This window comes from Chelonia mydas, chromosome 1 (genome assembly GCF_015237465.2).
Source record: "Chelonia mydas isolate rCheMyd1 chromosome 1, rCheMyd1.pri.v2, whole genome shotgun sequence".
NCBI lineage: Eukaryota > Metazoa > Chordata > Testudines > Cheloniidae > Chelonia > Chelonia mydas.
The window spans coordinates 155,471,148-155,494,461 of NC_057849.1; the positions used below are offsets into that span (position 1 = coordinate 155,471,148).

At 42.8% G+C, this 23,314-nt stretch overlaps 1 protein-coding gene across 1 annotated transcript in view; it reads right to left on the minus strand.

Moving 5' to 3' along the window:
- UMODL1 (uromodulin like 1) overlaps window positions 1-23,314 on the minus strand; it is a 65,182-nt gene that overhangs the window by 7,509 nt on the left and 34,359 nt on the right. Inside the window, exons 12-19 of the mRNA XM_037889709.2 lie at window positions 19,934-20,191; window positions 19,322-19,434; window positions 10,933-11,146; window positions 8,761-8,898; window positions 6,520-6,977; window positions 5,026-5,168; window positions 3,652-3,888; window positions 1,898-2,057 (exon numbers count right to left, since the gene is read on the minus strand). Of these exons, the coding sequence (XP_037745637.2) occupies window positions 1,898-2,057; window positions 3,652-3,888; window positions 5,026-5,168; window positions 6,520-6,977; window positions 8,761-8,898; window positions 10,933-11,146; window positions 19,322-19,434; window positions 19,934-20,191 (1,721 nt within the window). The remainder of the gene's footprint in view (window positions 1-1,897; window positions 2,058-3,651; window positions 3,889-5,025; window positions 5,169-6,519; window positions 6,978-8,760; window positions 8,899-10,932; window positions 11,147-19,321; window positions 19,435-19,933; window positions 20,192-23,314) is intronic.

Below are 23,314 nucleotides of genomic sequence, written 5' to 3' on the forward strand. Positions count from 1 at the left end.
TGTTAACTTTTACTCTTTGTTTGTAGTCCTTCAGCCAATTTTCTATCCATGCGATAGTGCTCATATTCAAGCCAATGTGAACTAAATATGCAAGTAATATTTTGAGAGGCATTGGACTGAATGCTTTGCTAAATCAAGATACATTACATCTACTGCATTCTTTTTATGCATTAACTCTGCAATGGGATTCAAAAAAAACAGCCATACAAATTAGAGATGGAGACATTCTGTTAGGTCATCTAGTGCATCCATACCCAGTACTTTAAACTGGACCTGTCTGAGTCTCAGTTCATTAGATTGCCTGTTATACTAAACACAGGATATTACAGAAACAAAGAAGCTGAAGACAGAAGAAAGCTAGTTGATCTTCTAGTCCATCCATCGTTGGCCAATGCAGGATTGTTCTCTACACTGCATTTTTAAGGCTTTGCCCAGCCTAGTTTGTCTGGCATTACCTATGCTTTATAAAGGCACACAGTGCTAAAGACATTGGGTTGAGAACTGGGAGACCTGGTTCTATTTCAGGCTCTGCTGCTGACCAGCTGAGTGACCTTGGGCAAGTCATATCCTCCCTCTGTGCCTCTGCTTCCCCTCTGTAAAATGGGGACGGTGACATGTACCTCTTGTGGGACACTGAGATCCAGGAATGAAACATGCTCTATTCTAGCTAAGTATGTTTGTCTTACATTCATGCTCCTTGATGCTCATGATTCCATTGTCCTCTAGATGTTGATCCAAATTCAGTCCTGGTATGAATAGATGCAACTTTGCCTTCATCATCTTAGTGTTTGTTCAATTATGTTATTAGGAATTGAAGTTATATGGTTTGAATACTTACTTAAATATGGGTTTTGCGGTACTTTAAACATTCAAAATTATATTAGTGTCAAACCTAGAGCCCTCCTTCCATCTGTCACTCAAATTTCCTGTTCCTCTTTTCCTTTTTCCCTGGACAAAGCTCTGTAACCTGAGACAGGAAAAGGTTTTCTTGCTCCTGCTATCCATTCCTGATCTTCTAGGAGGGGTCATTTGATTTATACTGGGACCAAGCTGAGCAATTTACAGCAGGAGGGAACTATTAAATAATGGACAACTACCTAATGAAAACATTGTGTCACCACAGAGAAGATCTTTAGCCAAAAAAAAAAAAAGAAAAAAAATCCTTTTATCTACAGTAAAAAGAGAGCCCTAATTTATCTTGTCTTCACAAGCAACATATTATAAGTGCAGTTCACATACCTGGAATTAAAAAGAGATAATGTGATCATCTTTGAATGTAATCAGAAGATAATATCATGGGTGCCCAACTTTACCAGATACGGTTCACTACATTTTTTTAAGTGCTTTTGAAAAGGTGCTGGGTTGACAGCCCTAGAAACCAGGGAACTTGGGCAACAACATATAAGTTTCCTCACACTGTGCCTAAACCATGATCAGGGAAAATAATTACTGGGCAAGAAAAGATAGAGCGGTCTCCTTGATAATTCCAACTTTGGCTTTTCTGATGAGACTGCATCCTTACCAGCTAGTTGACCATTTTTTATTCTGTGGAACCTGTCCACTAGGATTTGTATTGAGATCACCTGCTCCTTTCACAAAGGCCATCAGATGGTACTTTTTTTCCAGTCACCCCCAGAGCCATCCGATTTTTTATTTATTTTCCATGCTTCAGCTGAAGCATAGGGAATGGAAAGAGAAATAAAGACTGAGGCTTACTTGTGGCTATATTATTTCCCCACTTCACACTGCTGCAAGTTGAAAAATGAAGGAAAATGGAGAAGAGAAGTTTACAGGATACCATCACCTTTCGGAAACATATTATCCCTTCATTTTCCACTTAGAGCACTGTCTGTCATATGTCACATAGAAAGTTAAATTTAAGGAGCAAACCCCTTACCGTCCTACAGGTGCTTTCAGGGGTTTCCACACAAATACGAATTTTGCAGTGTAGGTAAACCACAGTGTGGTTGATAAAGGAAAAGATTTTCAGCTTCAACTGAGCTTTTCTTGAATTTCCATTTTCAATAATGGTGGTGTAGGTTTCTGGGACTGGGCAGCTAAAAGAGAATAGGAAGACACACAAAATAACTAAAGTTATAGATGCTATACCCCAGTAACGGCACCTTGTAGTTCCGTTTATAAGCGTCCGCCGAAAATCCTTATCTAGGTATTCCATAGAGTGTTCTCCAGCACAGACACTGATGGCAGTGTGGCTTGTCCCTAGGATAAAAGCCTGGGTAGCTAAGTACACTGGGGATTCAGAGGTGAGTATTTAGTGAGATTCTTCAACTTCAGCACTGGAGAAAAAACAAACTGAAGTCTGAGATGACTGAAGCCCGAAGATGAACTTGGTGTCACACAACACTGACTATTTTACACACAATACAGTAGTTTGACAAAGTAAACTGAAGACCAGTCATGCCCAGAGCACCATCTGAGACGGGTTCAAATGTCCTGCTACAGGTAAGAATTAATTCTGACTTTTGGAAGGGTGATGCTGATGAAGGAATCCCATTCTTCAGAAATTAAATAGGATTTTTTAGTATTTTCTTTTCAGCTCCGAAAGTGAGGTTCTACTTTAAAAGCTGTCTTTGTAATCATATATCATAGGTTCTCCATTGTTATTGTTTCTCCACTATTTCCATATCAGATGGGCCTAAGTTACTATTAAATATTTTCATTCAAACTGCCACCCCTCCAAAATGAACCTGGACTTTGAGGGTACATCTCCACTGTAATAAAAGACCCATGGCATGGCCAAGGCTTGCCCAAGTCAGATGACTTGGGCTGGCAGGGCTCAGGCTGCAGGGCTAAAAATGGCAGTGTAGACATTCGGGCTTGGACTGGAGTCCAGATGCTGAAAGCTCAGGAGCCTGGGATCCAGCCCAAGCCCAAATGTCAATGCTTCTATTTTTAGCCCTGCAGCCGGAGCCCTACAAGGCCAAATCAACTTAGTTGAGCTCTGAGACTCAGTGCCGCAGGATTTTTATTGCAGTGTAGATGTACGCTGAGTGTCACCTAGGGCTCTCTCCTCCTTTCTCATGTGCCTCACCAGTAACAAAGGTACTGCAAGCCAGGTGAGTTCCTCAGTTTCACTTATTCAACCACTGTCTTCAAATTATGTCCTAGTAGCCTATTCTGCTTCACAAATCAGGCTACCATACTCTGCTTCATAAGAAGATTCTGGGTGTTCTTCAAGGATCACCCCATATAGAGCATATAGCAATAATCTAACTTCAAGGCCATAAAGGCATGCATGCCTTTGGTAATGGCTGCATCAGAAAGAAATGGCTGCACATAGATTTTTCTTTTTTTTTTAAAAAAAGCACATGCACTGTTGACTACCAAAGCCACGTACGCCTCCAGGACCAATCAGAAATCAAAGAGTAGACCTACACTGAATATCTCCTTTACAAATATTAGGGGGAGGCAACAGCCCCCCCGCCCCCCAGACTCTCTTTTAGAATGTCTGAAGTTAAGTATTTGGCTTTGAAAAGAACAAGGACTCCTTGAGGGCATGTAAAAAGTACAATAAAAAGATAGGGTATTAATAGCCATCTTTGGCTCATGGAAAGGTTCCTCAAGCTCAGGGACTACATTGCTAGACAGCTTGCACATGCCTATGTCACTTCTAACACGTGTGTGCTGTACCTGTTGTTAATAAAAGCAAATGATAGAGGATCCACTGGATTACTAGATGGAGTTGCCCAGCACTCAGTGATGACCACCTTGAGGTTGCTGTCTCCTTTTTGAATTCCCACCTCAATCAGTATATCATCACTGGCAGAGACACTGAAATTTTTGGGGATTGAAGAGTTTCCAACAAACAATTGCATCTCAGTTATAAAATATCCAGATCCATGTAAATCCTCAAAAAAGGTATAAACCCTGAAAAGACAATAAGCCGCTTTTAAAGATCATAGATTTGATTATAGTGTTTTTAACAGGTCACATATACAATTCCCGTTTCTCTAGCACATGTGCACTACAGTAGTGAGGAAAAATCTGCAGTCCAGCATATTGTTAGGATTTCAAGAGGAAAGGGTGGTTGCTTGCTGCAATGCAGGCCCTTAGGGTAGTGTGGAAGAAGGCATGGAGAAGACTCTGGGAGGCTACAAAGGTGGAAGTTACTGGCAGTATGAGCAGACAGCGTAGTGATGACAGTGATTTAAAGTGGGAACAGGAGTATATCACCAAAGCGCCGAACAAGAAGCTTGAGCCTGATGCAGAAAACAAGAGGAAGCCAGTGAAGAGATTTGAAGAGGGAGTGATGGGGTCAGAACAGTAAATGAGCAAGACTTTTTGATGCAGCTTTTTGGACACACAGCAAGAGAGTGGGCATGGGGGGAGGGGAGAATCATGGAGGCCAGAGGAGGTGATTGAAGTAATCAAGGCAAGAGATGACCAAGGTCCAGATGAGCAGTTTTGTTGTAGGAATGGAGAGGAAAGGATGGGTTTTGGAGCTGTGCAGGAAAGAAAGTGAGAGGATTTGGTGACGGCCTGGGTGTGGTGGAAAGAAAGAGAGAAGTGGTCCATCTGAGGAAGGGATGCAGCTCATTGGCAAGACAATGTGAAGAAGTCTGGGCTATCATTTCTTGTGCGCTGCCCATTCTATAGATATAAACAGAGGATCTCACTCTATAGTGCTGGTAACCTGGAGCCTTCCGCAAGAACGAAATTTGCATTACATATTTTCAAAGGTCATCAAGTAAGTTGGTGGATTTTAAAAATCATCATCATCTTCATCATAATGCATAGTGATTACACAGCACTGTACATTCATTCATTCCCAGAGGCAGTTATTTTGCTGATGGGGAATACGACTTGCCCACGACCACACAACCAGTGACACAGCTGGGATTGCAGCACAGGAATTTCTGATTCCCAAACTTGTGCACATGCCACTAGAATACACCTTAGAAGACTACATTTCCCGCCCCCCACCCCATCCACACACACACACACACACACACACACACAGAATGCCATACATTAGAACTGGAAGTCGGGTGAGTTTTTATTTACCCTTCTGCATCGTATCCAGATGAAGTCAAGAGATCATTCTGAAACACACAATGGATTGGAATGACAATCTTCAAGTTGTGGATAATTCGCTGAGAGGAGATGTCATTCTGAAGTATTGTTTTCACAATAGTGTTGGTCTTATTCTGGAACAGAAAAAGGAGAGAGAGATACTTTATCAACCTTTATGTTTCAGAGAACACCTTAGTCCCACTAGTCAGCTACCTCTGGTAATTTTAAGTAATACCTCAGGAATTCTGTATACAACTGGCCAATAAAACCCAAACCATCAGCATCTACTAGCTTTGTCATTGTGGGGCTAGCAAATGAAAACAAGTTTGCTCTTCTCATCTTAGTACGTATTGTTCACTGGTCCATAAAACATCCATACCATTTGTATGACCAGGGCTTTTTACTCCACATTGTCCCCTGTCTAGACCAGTGGTTCTCAAACTTATTTGATCAGGCCCCATTTCTTTGGGTCTGTAGTCGTTTATTCCCCCCTCCCAAGTACATATACCACCACCAGGATCTGAAGGCAGAGCAGAGAGCAGCGGCTGTTGGCCGGGTGCCCAGCCCTGAAGGCAGAGCAGAGAGCAACAGCAGCACAGAAGTACGGGTGGCAATGTGAAAAATGATAGCTATCACTTTTCACAGCAGATTTAGCTCCCGATTGCCGCCCTTACTTCTGCACTGCTGCTGCCACCCTGGGGCAGACAGTTGCAGATCTGCCACCCCAGTGCTAACAGCCAGAGCCCCACTGCCTCCAGGTGAGGGATTGAGGGGGAGGAGAGGGGATGGGAGGGGAAGGAGAGCCTGAGCCCAGGCGGTGGGGCTTCAGCTGTCAGCCCGGGGGCGGTGGGCCTCTGGCTGTCCCCTTTATACCCACCTCCACAGCTGTGCACAGCCCTTCTACACTAGTCCCACCTCCTGGGGCTGAGAGCCACAGATCTTCAAAAATAAATAAATACATACATAAAAACACACAGCTCGCGCTTCCCTTGACACCTTCCCACGCCTCCCTTGGGAGGCCCGCCCCATAGTTTGAGAACCACTGAGTCTAGACCAATTAGTTCAGTCTTGCTTGGGTTACTTATGCATTTACATATTACATTAAACTTATTTCATTCAGACCCCAAATTTTAAATATGCCACAGCTCTGTGTACTGGCAGTGAGAAGTTAACAGAAGAAACGGGAAGGAACAACACTGCAGGCTGTTGGACCCCCAAAGGCTAGCAAATGGGTTTGATTGTGGGGGGTGCAAGGAGGGTTTTGGTGTTGAGGATACAATCTTTACTTCCCACCTCCTTACTCCCCAGGTCGAAGTGGAGGTGATTTTACTTTGGGAATTGAAAGTGGGATTGAATTCTTTGTTCACCATTTCAGGAAACACCTGACAGCAACAGACGGCGCCCCCCAAGCCCAATCACTGCCACTGCACTCTCCAGTGACAAGTACATTATCCAGGTGTTTCTTCATCTGTTCCGGTGACTTACACTTTGTACTTCAGTTCCACATTCGTTCCACGCTGTCCACAGCACCACACGAGTGTCGTTGCTGAAGCGCACGTTGCAGTGAGGCTCCCCAAGATAGAGTGCAGATTCTGGGATAGATTCCTGCTGCAGAAATATCTTCTGAATGGCAATGACAATCTTCTCAATCTCACAGAACACTCTCACTGCATCCTTTAAGGATACCCCATGGGAAGATTTAGTGAGTGGCGAGGTAGTGACGTGTGGTGAGCTATGGGCATTCAACACAGATGCTGTGGAAGCATGTGGCATTGTGGTGCTAGAAAACATAGCATCCTCTTTAGCTTTGGTTTTAGCAGCAGATGAATCCTCTGTAGCAGGTGAAGACACATGAGCTGAAGTATGTGGACGTGTAACAGGTAAAGCTGTGCTGCCTACCTGTTTGCCATGTGCAGTGGTAGGACCATGGCTAAGAGGAAATGCTATGGAGCAACAAAAATAAAGGGATTGTAAATTACAGATTCAAATCTGATTTCTTAAGAATAGTCAAATAAAAAAAACCCTTATCAGGAAACTTTCAGTCACTGGTAGAAGAACTGCTGCTCTTCTCTCTTAACTGGTCACGTGTAATTACCTCAAAATACACTATTGCTTTTTTCTTAATTAAAAATAAAGACACCGGCAAGAAAAGACCAAAGATTCCATTTCTTTCTGGCTGCAATAATTTACACACTCACAATGTGTGTGTGTGATCCCAGTGTCTCTTGGGGGCCAGATTTTCAAAATAGCTCACCTCCCATTTAGGCATCAAAATAAGCGGCCATAAGGGTAACAATAGGAGCTACTGGATGCAGAACACTTTTGAAAATCAGGCCCTTATTTTTGTCCCTAAATGAGAGCTGAGCTCTTTGTAAAATGTGGCTCCAGCTGTGAGCACTGGGCACATGAAAATCTGACCCTGGCCTGAGTTTTTTGGAGAATCTGGTTCTTGTTGCCCTGCAGCACAATAGTATTACAGCAGGTAGGTACTGTCTATAGATGTATGTAAGGAGCTTTACTGAGGAAGTTAGCAAATGTATGTCAGTAGGAGTTTTTTACTGGGGATAGGGAGGGATGAAAGAGAAGGAAACTGGGGGAGGTAGGAGGGGGATAGTCTGGGTACTGAACACAAAACTCCTTTCCCTCAGCCCCTTTTCTATCACAGGTTTTTGGGTTACCTGTTAGATTGCCCTATGATACTGTAATGATACCCACAGCCCTACTCTGCACCCATCTTTGATTTTAGAGGGAACCAACGTAATGATCTACATTCACATAACTAATACTGGGTTTGTTTTGAATAGTGTGGATCCTATTACGCAATATTTTACTGAATTATATGCACGAATAGCATGCATTTGCCAATCCAAATTTTTTAAAAAATATATTTTCTAGGAAACCATCTTCATGTCTTCTGAGAATGTCCTCAATTGAAAAATTACTGATCTCATGGCAGGAAAAAGGATCCGGGAGCTATTTCAGAAATGTCTTTCCCAAATCCTTATAATCACAGTGCTAAGAAAATGTCCTGATTTACTGAAACCTAACAAAGATAGGCATGTATTTACAATACTTGAGATTTCAGCCAATACACAGAGTTCATCACTATGGTTACAAAAACAAATACAATCCATAGAAAAGTAGTTCAAAAGAACTGAGAAACTGAAAGACCTGTTTTAGGTGACCAAATAAATTATTTGAGGAAAGGTGGCAGGAGTTGGATGCATTAACTAAAGACAAATCAATGAGTTATAACATCGGTATTTATCCATACTATAACCCATAACATAAACTGCTTCCACTCTGATTTAGTCTCTTATCTTCTATCTCTGATGTCCCTTCTATTACTGCTCATGAAAGAAAATAACTGGTACTCTCAACAATTCCGTTTACCTTTAAGGGGGAAAATGAGAAAAGAGAAATCATTGTTAAAAGAAAAAAAATAAAAGAATGAACTGGGCCCATTAACTGTTCATACAGTAAACTTTTATGATAAAGCAAAAGTATAATAAATGCAATTAAATATAACAGAAATATGCAAAATACACTAAAATATACATATTTTTCAGTAACATGTGGTTGAACACATTGAGCCAAAGTCATCCCTAGTATACCTCCATGGACCGCAGTGCAGTTCCACCAGAAGTGGATGTAACTAAATAATTTTATGAAGACTCCATCATTATAATTTAAAATAAATCACTAGGTAATGAAAAACAATATTGCCTTCACAGTTTCTCCCAGGTCTCTCTGAATCGAGATCAGCAAATCCTTCATTACAGCTGCATTGATAGCTCCCATATGTGTTGTGGCATGATGCATCCGAGGAACAGTCATCTTCTTCTCTTTCGCACTCATCATAATCTGTTGGGGTTTGGAGTTTTGGGTTTTTTATTAAAAAAAAAAGAGAGAGAGCATTACTGGCATTGTGATTATTCCTTAACTGGAACTACCATAATGGTACCCAGGACACTAGTTCTCATTGCCAGCATCATGGCGCCAACATGCGTGTTGTTTATCTGGGAGATTGTAACACACACAGTCCGGAAGCTGCTGATGCTGGCAGAGCAAGAATACTCAGTGCGTGGAAGGTCAGAATTAGCAAGAGCCTCCAGTGGCACTGCTGGCACTGCTGGCACTGCTGATAATGGGAGGGCAGATCCCCTCAACCCCTTCCCCTCGGCACACCCAATTAATTCTCCTATCCCCCAAAACTGATAGCTGTCACAAGGGACTACTCCCAAACAGACTCTTCCATCCTACAGACTCAACACTCTTAAGAGGGAAGAGGGTGGTTGGTAATTTAAAGAATATTTGGAGCTGGTTGAAAAACAGGCCAAAAAGTTTGGGAAAGTTTCATCAAATTGTTTTCCCATTCTTTGGCCAAAATTTAGAATTTCAAGGACAAATATTTGTTACAAATTTCAATTTTTGTACAGGTTCTACTCAGGATTGTGCATAAATGGAAACAGGCACAGGTGGGTTTCAAATTTCCCACTTGTTACTCTCACTAATCTGCATACTCACCACACCCCTAGAGGTGGCTCGTGTTAACTCTGTCCCTGAAACCCCTCAGACCAATGCCAGTTTCAGGGGCCATATATATCCCTGTCCTCACTGAGGTGCTACCATGATATGGGCATTCTTTTATTATTAATGAGACACGTGTTGCTGGCTGTGGTGAAGGTGGAGAAAATGCACCGCCATGTGGTCAACAGCATGGATTTCTGTGCCTTATGTAAATCAGACTCTGTGCCATAGGAGAACATGTATTTTGTTTTTACATGCAGGAGATTCAAAACGAGTGTTCACAGCTGAAAATGGGCACTAAAAATCCAAATAGATATAGAAATATCCAACCTGCACTCAGCTTTTGTAGACTTGCGGTGCACTACTTTCAGAGAAGAAACACTAAGGGCCATCTACCGCAGTGTGCAGACTGAATGTAGCTGAGAGTATCAGAAGTGTGGAATTGCTGAAGACCATTATGAACAACTCAGTAAGAGTGTGTAGGCAGAACATATCTCAGTAAGAACCAGAGTTGGAGAAGGATGTCTTTAGGAAGGAGCAAAGAAAGTTACAAGAGACTGTGGTTCATTTATTCTAACCAAATGAAAGATGGGGGCAAAGAATAACAGATTGACCTTTTCTAATTACTTTGGGGCAGATTTTGCCACTTCTACTCACATGAGGAGCACTTTACTCCTCAAGTAGTCCCACTGAAATGTGAGTAAGGCTGCTAGAATCTGTCCCTTAGAAAACAATAACCTGATGAACACTATGTAGCATGGCTTTATAAAGGACACAGAATGTCTGACAAAACCGATAGCCTTCTTTGATAAACGATTGTAAGTGTGGCAGGCAAGGAGAATGCACCAGATGGAATAAATCTATTTTAGTAAAGTTTTCCATACTGTCCTGCCTGCAATTCTAATTGAGAAGTTAGAACAACATTATTTGGATAAGCATGTTGTGGTGTAGATACAAAACTTGCTGATGTGTCATCAACAGAAGGATTGGAAATGATTTTATACAGAGACATCAATTTGAGGAGCTGTATAAAAAAGGATTCTACTGCAGTCAGTCAATGGACCAGTTTTATTTATCTTCTTTATCAATGATCTGTAAGAAGAAGGAAACTGTACAATAACTAGTGGCCCTAGTTAAACCAAACTGAGGGTCTACATCTGAGCCCTGTTACACCACACATCTCACTGTATCTGTTGAAGTTCTCTGAAAGAGCTCATGGGATGAACTGGCAGAAGTGCTAAGGAAAAGATCATGGGTTTTCATCCAGCACTTTCACAGAAGCTGTACTCTCAAAATCACAAACAAAATGACAGGTTTTATCCTGTTGCTAGTTTTGAAAAATTACAGTGATATAAAACTGCACCTTACCACGTATGGAGATGCTGTTGTTGTCAGCTGTAAAATAGGAACTATTTTTAAAGACATCCTGAAAATCTGTGGAAAGGTGGTGGATATCCAAGTCTTTTGCAGTCAGTAAATCGAAACCTACCACTATGCTTCCATTAGTAATACTGGTTATCAGCATTTTTATCAAACCAAGATCCATTTCCTGAAGAAACTTAAGAGGCAGAGATTTCCGTACCTGTGATCAAAATATAATGCATGTGAATATGGGCAGAAGTATGAATTAAATTATATGCTGTGAAGATGACTCAGAATGCCCAAACATTATGCATAACTACCGTGCTTCATGTTCAGGACAGAGACAGCAGAAAATGGGCTTTTATTTAACTACTGAATTTTCTGAATACCACTGTTTGGCTTAAATATGTATTTAACGGTGAATATAAAACACAGGAATGATTCAGCTCAGGGCATACACAGGAGGAGATAGGCATAGAGGGTCCCTGGTAACACTTAGCCTGCCAAGGAGAGAGATTCCATTGGTGAAATTCAGCCTCAATATTCCCTCCATCATGGGGCTTTTAAGGAGCCAGTGCAGCCCAATACTAAGAGGCTTTGGCTATGGAGGCAGCATGGGCAGAGTGGACTCAGGATGCCCAGATTCTGTGCATCTCTGCAGCAGTATCTGCCAACAATCTCCTATGGAACTTCAACCCTATCTTATAGCTGCTCCTGCAGCCCAAATCCTACGTGAATGTAGCAGCCATACCACCCCCTGCCCTCCCCCAGGGTGGATCTCCACAGAGGGCAAGCCTGGTAAGTTCCTCTACGTATTACGAGTAAATCTGGCCTCCATCTGTACCCAATGATCAAATCAAAGGGGAAATAGAAAAACAGTTTCTCATGCTTTCAGGGTCTCCACGCAGCCTCAGCCCAGACTAACTCAAAAATGTTTCACAGGAGTCTTCCATGGGGAGACTTGCACTGTCGCTGCAGATCCTAACTGCCAGCTGGACACACGTCCCAGGCTCCCACATTTCCCTGACAGCCTCGTGGCTAGGCCAGAAAATAACTAAAACAATCTGAAAGTGAATATTTAGCCTCAGAGCACTACAATTAGGGCAGTTGATAATGACTAATGATAATAAACACTTAATTGATATGCAGATGTACTGGAATTTATATTGGACTAAAAAGAGAAAATACAGCCTTTCCCAGTGACTATTGAACCTCCACAATCACTAGGCTATAGCAACAAGCTTTTGTACTACTTTGGATAGAAGGACAGTCTCGTCTCCACAGGACTGGAATTCATAGTTCTACTTCTGGCTGTGCTGCTGATTTGATGCACGTGTTTGGACAAGCTGTTCCACCTTTCTGTGCCTTAGCTTCCCTAGATATACCACGCAGGATAATATTGGCCTGTCTCTCAAGCTCTCGATAGGCTATGAGGCTGAAAATTAATTAACTTTGAATAGCACATTGAGATCATTGGATGGAAAGCACTATGTAAATGCAATGCGTTACTACTGATATGACCACATGGTTAAAGAGTTTAAACACCAGTAATGAGAGAGAGCAGACAATACTTCCTATTTATTTCCTCTATTAATTTAGATGCAAATTGAGATGACCCATCCCAACCACACTGAGTTCCAGAGGAGAAGCCTACAACAATAATACAGAGTTTCTGAGAGAGGCCGTAAGTTTTGTGCTGAGGAAAACTGGTAAAACTACTAACTATCACATAACTTTAAATACAATGATATGAAAGTCAGCTAGTTTGATAACATTTTATGTATCTATCAGATTTAAAACCATGCACAATATATGTACAAAGGATGTGCAGAACAAATATGGGAGAGAAATACTGTACACTGTTGACACAGCCTTATCTCTCTTTAAAGTTTGACTGCTGAGTAAACTGCTGTTTCTATCTGCCTGTCAGACACTTCTAATATGCCACCAGTGTAATATCTAGATGCACTGAATTTTTCCATAAAGGACTCTGTTCTCCTCTTGTCCTTGCTTCAGAAGCTGCTAGTAGTATCCCTGGTGTTTCTTTTCCCCTCCTGTATTCTTTTCTGGTTTTGACCATCACTTGCTTTGTCATGTCTGAATTCAGACTGTGAGCTCTCAGTGGCACTTATTTGTGTCGGTGAATCCTGGATATTTTTCACATTTGGAAATAAACAACTTACACCAACATTTTCAAACCTGAATACCTAAAATTAAGCTTCGCATTCCACAGTGAGGTACCTTGTAATAACCAGTTCTCTATTGTTATTATTTATTTCACAGTAGCAAATGTGGAAAGAAGCTCATAGCCCCACTGTGCTAGGTGCTGTGCAAACAGAGCGAGACACAGTCCCTAATTCAATGAGCTTACACTCTAAGACAACAAGACGGACAAATGCTGGGACAAACCTAAGACATGCACTGTCCTCCTGATGTACATACATCACTCCCATTAGCTTCAAATGAGAACGCCAAGAGGAGGAAATATCCCAAGTTGTAGAACTTGAGATTTCATTGCTTCAGAGGGGTGATTACCCTGCTTGTGCACATCTACGCCTGCTAGCTCTCCTCAAGCTAGCACGAGTATGACTAGCAATGTAGCTGCAGTAGCACGAGTAGTGGCAGTGGAGGCATGGTTGAGTTGTGCTGACTACTGAACTACCAGTTTCAGGTGGGATTGTACTTGGCATGGTTAAGCCAAGCCTCTGCTGCTACTGTCCATGCAACCATGGCTGCACTGCTATTTAGAATCACGCTAACTCGAGTATGTGTATGTAAGCAAGGGAATCACCCCTCTAACTCATAGTGTAGACAGTCTCAAAATAATAATTCTTGCCCTTTGCTTGCAAGATCCTCTATTTAAATTCCCTCATTCCTATATCATAGAATCATAGAACTGGAAGGGACCTCTAGAGGTCATCTAGTCCAGTCCCCTGCACTCATGGCAGGACTAAGTATTATCTAGATGGTCCCTGACAGGTGTTTGTCTAACCTGCTCTTAAAAACCTCCAATGATGGAGATTCCACAACCTCCCTAGGCAATTTGTTCCAGAGCTTAACTACTCTGACAGTTAGGAAGTTTTTCCTAATGTTCAGCCTAAACCTCCCTTGCTGCAATTTAAGCCCATTGCTTCTTGTCCTATTCTCAGAGGTTAAGGAGAACAATTTTTCCTCCCTCCTCCTTGTAACAACCTTTTACATACTTAAAAACTGTTATCATGTCCCCTCTCAAGTCTTCTCTTTTCCAGATTAAACAAACCCAATTTTTTCAATTTTCCCTCATAGGTCATGTTTTCTACACCTTCAATCAATTTGTCCATATCCTTCCTGAAATGTGGTGCCCAGAACTGGACACAATACTCCAGTTGAGGCCTAATCAGTGTGGAGTAGAGCAAAAGAATTACTTCTCGTGTCTTGCTTACAACACTCCTGCTAATACATCCCAGAATGATGTTCACTTTTTTTGCAACAGTGTTACACTGATGGCTCATATTTAGCTTGTGGTCCACTATGACCCCCAGATCCCTTTCTGCAGTACTCCTTCAGAGGCAGTCATTTCCCATTTTGTATGTGTGCAACTGATTGTTCCTTCCTAAGTGGAGTACTTCGCATTTGTCCTTATTGAATTTCATCCTATTTACTTCAGACCATTCTCCAGTTTGTCCAGATCATTTTGAATTTTAATCCAATCCTCCAAAGCACTTGCAACCCCTCCCATCTTGGTATCGTCCATAAACTTTATAAGTGTACTCTCTATGCCATTATCTAAATCATTGATGAAGATATTGAACAGAATCGGACCCAGAACTGATCCCTGCAGGACCCCACTCATTATGTCCTTCCAGCATGACTATGAACCACTGATAACTAACCACTTTTGCACCCACCTTATGGTAGCTCCATCTAGGCTGCATTTCCCTAGTTTGTTTATGAGAAGGTCATGCGAGACAGTATCAAAAGCCTTACTAAGGTCAAGATATACCACATATACCACTTCCCTTCTATCCACAAGACTTGTTACCCTGTCAAAGAAAGCTATCAGGTTGGTTTGACACAATTTATTCTCAAATCGTGTCAAACCATCAAGCTCTCAAGTGAGCAGCATTTCATAGATCAATGTTTACGAGGTAGACAAAGAGCAGCTTTGCTATTTTCAGGCTATTTCTCCATTAAGGGCTATATTGGGAAAGGCACGGCCACGAGTAAGTGGTTCAGGACAGCCACAATTCCTTCCCCACTCCCCCTTGCTCCTGGGCCAGGGGAGTAAACTGACATATTTTACAGGGTGCAGCTTCTCCCCTCCCATTGGTCCAGCTCTGCTCTCCAATGCATTAAGGGTAGAGACAGGCTTCACCCATTCCCCACCTACTCGCTCTTGGAAGGAATATCCAGGGTGCCACACCAGACCTGGACTCAAAATCTAAGAAACTCTTACTTGGCCAAACAGTGGGGTGGGGCCTTTCTGCCCTTTACTTTGAAACATCATGAAAGATAAGGCAAAAATCTAGCCTTAAGTTTTCATCTTTCATAATTGTTCTCTGAATTACAGTAATTAAGTATGTCTGCAATCTTCCCTTGGACTTTCCTCAGCATTCACCAATATTCCCTTCTCACAGTTAGCTTTGTTTTGTGGACTCCATTTTAATGGAGGTTTTATTTTAATTTTATTTTATTTTATTCAGAGCTAAGCACCCGGAAAACATCATGGTTATGTTCACATTATAGTTAGCCACATCACAGTTAGCCACTAGGTGACACTGCTGGCCTCGCTCTTCAGGTTACTGCATGATTTAACAATGCCCTACCATTAAAATAATACGTGATAAAAGCGGGAGGCAGAGGGAGCGCCATGGTATATGAAATGAAAGGACATTTCTTTCTCTGACTTTTTAAAGGAAATAATTATATTAAAAAGGAAAATCCATCCCTCTACTTTGAGGTTTTACTACCAGAAAATAAATCTAGCTATACCACATTCAGTCTTCTTAGCATATGCACAACATGCTTCAAGTGGCATGCAAACAGATTCATCACTGAATTTGGTCTGCTGGTTAGATCAGGGTACAAAGGAAACACCAGGAACTCCTAAATAGAACAGTAAAGGATATGCCTACACTGCGAGTGAAGGTGTCATTGTAGCATGGGTAGGCATATCCACGATACCTGCGACAGCTAGATTAAAGCTAACAATAGTCGCGTAGATGTGGTGGCATAGGATTCAGCACAGGCTAGCTATCCAAGTAATAGCTTCTGCGGAACCTGGGTATGTACTGGGTCAGCTAGCCCACCCTGAAGTGCATGCCACTGTGTTTTCACTACTATTGTTACCTGTGCTACAATTACACCTTCCCTTGCAGTATAGTACATTGAAAGGTAAAAAGCAAAAGGCACATTACTGCCAAAAGGAGAGTTACAAGAGAGGAGGAAAACACTGGCAAAACTAACAGCTACAACATGAGATGGGAAGCCCCTTTGGTAAAGCAAGAAAACCAGGAGGGAGATAAACCCAAAGTTAAGAAGCAGCCCTCATGGAGGAGCCCGGGGAAGCCAGGCTGAAATGCTAGTGAAATTAAAGGAGCCTCAGTAACATGGCTGGAGGTTTGGTGCTGTTGAGGGGTAAGAGACAGAAATAGGTTCAGAGTGGAGGAGCTGTCTGTGTGGATGGCAGTAGTAATTTCTGAAGGGTACTAGTTAGAGATAATAGCCACCCTGCCAATAGATCCAGGGCAAAATGCCAGCAATACAGGAAATAGCTAATCTGGGCACTTCTAGACACATACGTAGGGAGCCTTGTTGAGCAGGGAAGAATTAGAATTGCAACAAAACCTTGGAGTCTGATAATAAAATGAGTAAGAGGCTATTTTAACAGAATAGGCTATTGCTATTTAGGATGGCGGGTACCAATCCTTCCCACCTCTTACTCTGCCCCTACACCGCTGCTGTCCTCACCGACTGCATTTTATGATGGGGCCAACTGGAAGAAAAGTGCAACCAAGTCCAGCACTAATAGACTCGAGTCTACGTCACCCAGACCACCCCCCCAACTGCCACTAACTGCCATCCTTCTTGGTAGTCTCAACAGAGAGACTGAGGAACGTACCCAGAGACAGAATGACCCTCTCACTCCCAAGGACAGTTCCTCCAAGCCAGGCTTAAGGTGTGTAACACTGGCAGCCCCAGCTGAGCGCCCCCCAGGGCCAAAGGTCACTCTACATCACCCTGCCTCTGTTTTTCCCCTCTTCAGGGTCCTTTAAGAACACACTCAGTTCAAATAATCCCCTCCTGAGGGCCAATTTATTGTGTACTTAGGGTGCAGACTGGCTCACTAGGCCCCAACCCCAGTTCAGCGTCCCTCTCCTGATAATTCAAAAAACCACAAACTCATAGGGTTTTCAACACAGTTTCAGCTGGGTACAGCCCCACCTCCCTGAGGGACTATATTTAATCTTCCCAGCACTGCCTTCTCCACTTTTCTTCCAGTTGGCCCCTTCCGACTGGGCCTTTGCATCATCTCCCCCTCCCAGGCCAGGCCTCCCTGCCTGGAGAGCTTTACTCACTCTCTCCTGCTTCTTGAGCTTTCCCCCCTGCTGACTCAAGGCCTTGCAGTTTCCTGGGCTTCAACCCTTCACTGCAACATCCTGCTCTTTTTGTACTGGCAAAGCTAACTTAACTGGGGCCTGATCCTGCCTTAAAATCAGTGGGACTTTTCCCCATTTACTTTAATGGGATCAAGGTCTGGACCTTACATCCCGAAAAGAAAATTGTAAAGTTCTTTTTATTTTCCAGACTCTCTCTTCTTTGACAGATAGGAACACAAGAATTGTCATAAGACTATCAGGAGGAAGAATATTTTGCCTCGGGCAGTGGCTTATGTCTAATGGTTCACAGATGGAAGGGAAAGACTCCATAAATACCTGGCCAGTAGTATTGTTGGAAGGAACAATTATTTCCTTATTTTCACAGGTGATCAACTTAACCCTAAAGCAGGGGTGTGACCTAGCTTACATTGTGTGTCCTAGCTTACATTGCTATCAATCTTACTTTAATTTCGCTACCTAATCTTTTTAAAGATAAACTACTTATGTTAATGATCTTCTGAAGCAGAGAAGTTGATTGTATGCTGCATGAAGATAAAATATTTCATTTTATCCATTTTAATAAAATTTGAAAGAGACAGGAACTGGGACAAGGCCTTGATCAAGGTTCTAATATCCAAAATAGCCTGAAACATATAACAATGATGAATAAGAGGGAGGTCAGTGGATACTTGCTGCATTTTTACTTTGCATGAGCATGTCACTTTCATTTTACGGCTGTTGAACAAGTATTGCTAGGATGTGTCAGCCTGAGGCCTAAACAGCTTCAAGAAAGCTGTGACCCATTGACTGCACATAGGGAAGGTGTAAACTAGCAACAGTGGGAAGTTATTTTATACTTTACACATTCTCTCTCGATAAGAATTCCCCTGTATTTTCATGCTGCGTAGAGCATTCTTCACTTTCTATCCTGAACTCTTCCTGAGCATGGTTAAACTGTTGCCACTTTGCATCCCAGAGATGGCTGTTTTTCAGGGATACCTAAAGTTTTTTGCTGTCTTTGGATGAAAAGCTCTAGAATGGTCAATCACGAATTTATCATTGTCAGTATTAATCTCCCGAACAATGTTTCAGTAATGCAGACTGGTGAGAGGAGACAGACAGCTGGAATATGTCCAATGGTTTTCCAGTGTAAAGGGACCTGTGTGTTTGTTGAATAAATGCCAAAAGGAACAACAAAGACAAACAATTGATGGATTAGCCAAAAAATAAGAAAAGGAGGGTGGCACCTCCAAAGGAAGTCCCTCTGAATTACAAGACTGTTAAAGGAGATAAATAGATCTTCCAAGGTAGTTTGGTATTCTGTGCCCTAATTAAATGTGATATTAAAGCTGACTTAATAAAGGGAGGGGGAAATAGGCTGTAAAATTAGGGGATATGAAACAGGATAATAATAAAAATCAGTACTATATCAGACATGTGTGGATCTGAGAAAGGACAACAACAGAATTAATTTGCACTGATATAGTGCCTTGCAGTCCAAAGATCTCTAAGTGCTTCAACAACATTCATTAGCCCCTCAAAACTTGTCTATGAGTTAAGTCTGCTTGATTATCCCCATGTAACTGATGGGGAAATTGAGGCACAGAGAGCCAGGAATAAACTCCCAAACTTTTGATTCCTGCGCTCATGCTCTAACCACTGCACCATGCTTCCTTTTTTTTTCTAATATAATCAATAGGTCTCAATTCATTTAGGTATATGGGGATACATATATGGTACAGAACCAACATTGGCCAATCATATTCCTCATTTTATGAAGCCCATTTACAAATAATGACCATTTTAAATCAACTTACTTCACCAAGAAACAGCTGTATAAAGTTACGATACTGTTCACTACTTGCATTGCTCAAGCCTTCAGTGTATTTCACATTTGTTATTCTTACTGATCCATTCAGTTTTTGAACAGCTGCAAAATCAGAAAACAGTTATTTAGAAGAATGTGATCCACAGACCATTGGTGTTCTGCAGAAAGCTGTCTGGCACATGGCATAGATACTCCTCCTAGTTTCTACCTGCTGAATCGGGTCAAACTAACGTAAATAGTGTCCCAGTATTACTTTCCCACAGAAGCAACTCCTGTAATTGCTACAGAGATATCCCATGCCTATGAATGGGAAGGGAGGAGATCCACAAGACATGATTTATATCAATGGTACCACTCCAGTGCCAGCCTCAAGCATTGACTTCATACCACTGTTACATTTGCAGTCATTGTCAGCCCATTGTTTTCTACCTGACCACACATCCAACAGCTGCCACTAAAACATCCTTAGTATGTCCACCAAACCCTGTCCTGGCCATGCGCTCTCTTATAAATAGAAGTCCATTTCCCCCATTGATTTCAGTGGCATTAAGAGCTGACCCTTTAAGAAGCAATCATAAGAGTTGTTTCTAAATGAAATTACCAGTCTTTACTTTCTGGCGTGCTGGTTTACTTTCCTTCCCACAAACTTCTGTCACGATTTCAACGGTGTACAAGATCCCAGGTTCTAGCCCTGACACTGTCAGACTCGTGCTCTCAGTTTGAGCCTCCCATATTAGCTGTTTTTCCTGAAGCAGTAGAAATCGGAAAGCAGGATTCAGTGCAGAATCTGTGGACCAGGCTACATGAAAGCTGATGCTAGTCACATTGGAGAAAATAATCCTTTGAGCTGGGACAGGTGCTGGGAAGAAAAGAAATCATCATCAATCAAACCTCTGGGATAAGCGGGGAAAGTACCACATTTCTCTTAGAACTAGCGATTGAAGCAGGCTTTCTTGACTCTACAATGATTCTGATGCAGAAGGAATGCCTTTAAAATTAAATGATAGATTATTGGAATTTAAGCATTTTTACTCAGTGTGTCTGCTGCAGTTTGTCTTGCAGCCTTGGAACGGATTCTAGAAAGTATCTGACTTGAATGACCATTACTTAGGTAATTTTCAATATTAAAATATCTGCATGTAAATTTTAACAAATAAAACAAGTCTAATATTAGCTAAAGTCTGTACTGATAGCAGGCTAAGCAAGATTAGATAAGGAGAGTATTTGGATGGGTAAACTCCAGGGCAGAGATGTTGCACCAGGGAGATGCTATGGGACCCTTGACACACAGAGCAGGGGGGGTGGGTTCCTCAAAAACCCTGTACTTCCTGCCTCAAGCCAGCAGATGCTGTTATGATGTTTCCTCTTCTCAGTCACGGTAGCTAGCAGCTGTCCCTTGGCTGTCCCCTTTCTCAGCTTTCATTATCTTCAGAGGAGGCAGCAAGGACAGGAGAAGCAGCCATCCAGCCAACATCCTGTGTGCTGTGCTAGGCAGCTTCACAAAGCACTAGAAGGGACTCAGAAGAGGGGGCTGGTGGCAGAGCTGGCCTTACCATGAGGCGAACTGAGGCGGCCTGCTCAGGTGCCAGACTGGGAGGGGGGGGGCACTAGGACCCAGAGTGTAGAAAATTGTGTCTGCTGCTGGGGCATATGTATTCTCTCTGCTCTAGATGCACAGAGATGGTGGGGTGTTGTGCTGGAGGAAGGAGGGCACAAGAGATATAACAGGCAGGCAGGAGAAAAGGTGAGAGGGAATAACAGAAAGCAGCAGGAGCTGCAGGGAGAGAGAGGAGGAGGAGTCTCTTGTGTACCTCTCTTGCACCCCCAGGAGCCTGGACTGATTAACACCAGCTTCTCAGGGAGCTTCCTGTTTCCTGCGGCTTCCCTGAACCCACTTGAGGAGAACAGGCAGTCAACTGAAGTAGTAGGAGCCAGTTAGGCCCTTAAGATGCTGATATCTTCCCTCACTCAGTCCCTGCTACCAGCCTGCTTATTTGTCTCCTTCACTTGAGTGTTGAGAGCCACTCTAGCTGGCACAGAACAACAGTCATGAGTGAAAGAAGAAAATGCCCCTCTGGGGCAGCATTCAGAAAAAGAAAGAAAGCAAAGGAAGCTTTTCTATCTAAGCAGGAAGGAGCTCTCCTGAGATACATAGACACATATGTTCATGGTGAGCCTTCTGGCCCCAGTGAGGATGTGAGTGGTAAGGAGATGCCTGATCTTCCAGTTAGTCAGAGTGCAGGTGACCTGGCAGCTACTGCAGCATCCATATCTCCATCTCAAATGGATGTAACCGTGCACAATCCTGAAGAAAAGTGTAGATCAGAGAAGAGTGTGATGGAGGCGCAAGAAACAGCTGCTGCTGAGTTTAGTTCCTTAAGTCTAGATGATCCAGGACTGTGGACCCACTTGAGCAGTAGCCTGAGTGACTTCCTTGTACTGCATGGGACACAGCAAGTGAAAAACTTCATGTTCCCCAAAGACAATGAAAATAGAAGTTTCCATCCAACACATTACTGGCGTGAAATCCCCAATGGTGACAAAGCGGAGAGGCCATGGCTTATGTCAGGGGTCCCCAACGAGGTGCCCGGGGGTGCAATGGCGCCCGCCGGGGCAGTTGTGTGCGCCCGCAGGACACCGCACCGCCAAAATGCCACCGCCGAGTGCGGCCACTGGAGAACCGCCCGCTGAAATGCCACCGAGAAGTGCATTTCTGCAGCGATGCTTCTTTTCACTGCCACTTTTCGGCGGCATTTTGGCGGCAGGGTCTCTGGCAACCGCCCAAGCCTTCTGGGAATAGAAATGTGCTATTCCCACAGAAAGGTTGGGGACCACTGGCTTATGTACCCAAAAACCCAGAATGCTGCATACTGTTTTTGTTGCAAACTCTTCCAGTCTAATGTTCCAGCCACGTTGGGTTCTACAGGAACAAAGGACTGGAAAAATCTGGCTAGAAATCTGGCATGCCAGGAGAAGGCAGCAAATCACCAGAGAGCACTCCATTGGTGGAAAGAGCTTGAGATGAGACTAAGGTTAAAGGCCACCATAGATGATCAGCATCAAGAGAAGACTGCATCAGAGTCTCTTTACTGGCAAAATGTTCTTAAAAGGCTCATTGCCATTGTGAGAATGCTTGCTACCCAAAACCTAGCACTGCATGGCACTTCAGATCAGCTGTACGTGCCAAACAATGGAAACTTCCTTAAAATTGTGGAGCTGATGGCTCAGTTTGATGCTGTACTCCAGGAGCATCTAAGAAGAGTCACCACCCAAGAAATGTACACACACCACTACCTTGGAAAAACAATTCAAAATGAGATCATACAGTTACTGGCAACAAAAGTCAAACAGAAGATTGTGGCTTATCTGAAGTCAGCAAGATATTACTCTGTTATTCTGGACTGCACACCTGACATCAGCCATACGGAACAAATTACGTTAATGGTGCAGTTTGTAACAACAACAACAGAACCTAGTGACAATGTCCCTGCAATGGTGATTGTCAGAGAGCATTTTCTAGAGTTTATTGACATAGATGATACTACAGGAGCTGATATGACAAATGTGCTTCTTATAAAGCTGAATGATACGGGAATTGCGATAGCTGACATGAGAGGTCAGGGCTACGATAATGGTGCCAACATGAGAGGAAAGAAGAGAGGCGTGCAGACACGAATCCGTGAGTTAAACCCTCGAGCTTTTTTTGTCCCATGCAGTTCTCATTCATTGAACTTGGTGGTCAGTGATCCAGCATCAGCTTCTAGTGAGGCTGCTGAATTTTTTAATGTAATTCAAAGCATCTGTGTATTTTTCTTTGCATCAACTCATCGATGGCAAATTTTGAAGCAACATCTGGAAACATCCTCTCTGACACTGAAACCACTTAGTGCCACACGATGGGAAAGTCGAGTGGAGGCGATAAAGCCTATCAAACACCAAACTGGGAAGATAGATGATGCCATAGTTGCCATTATGGAGGATA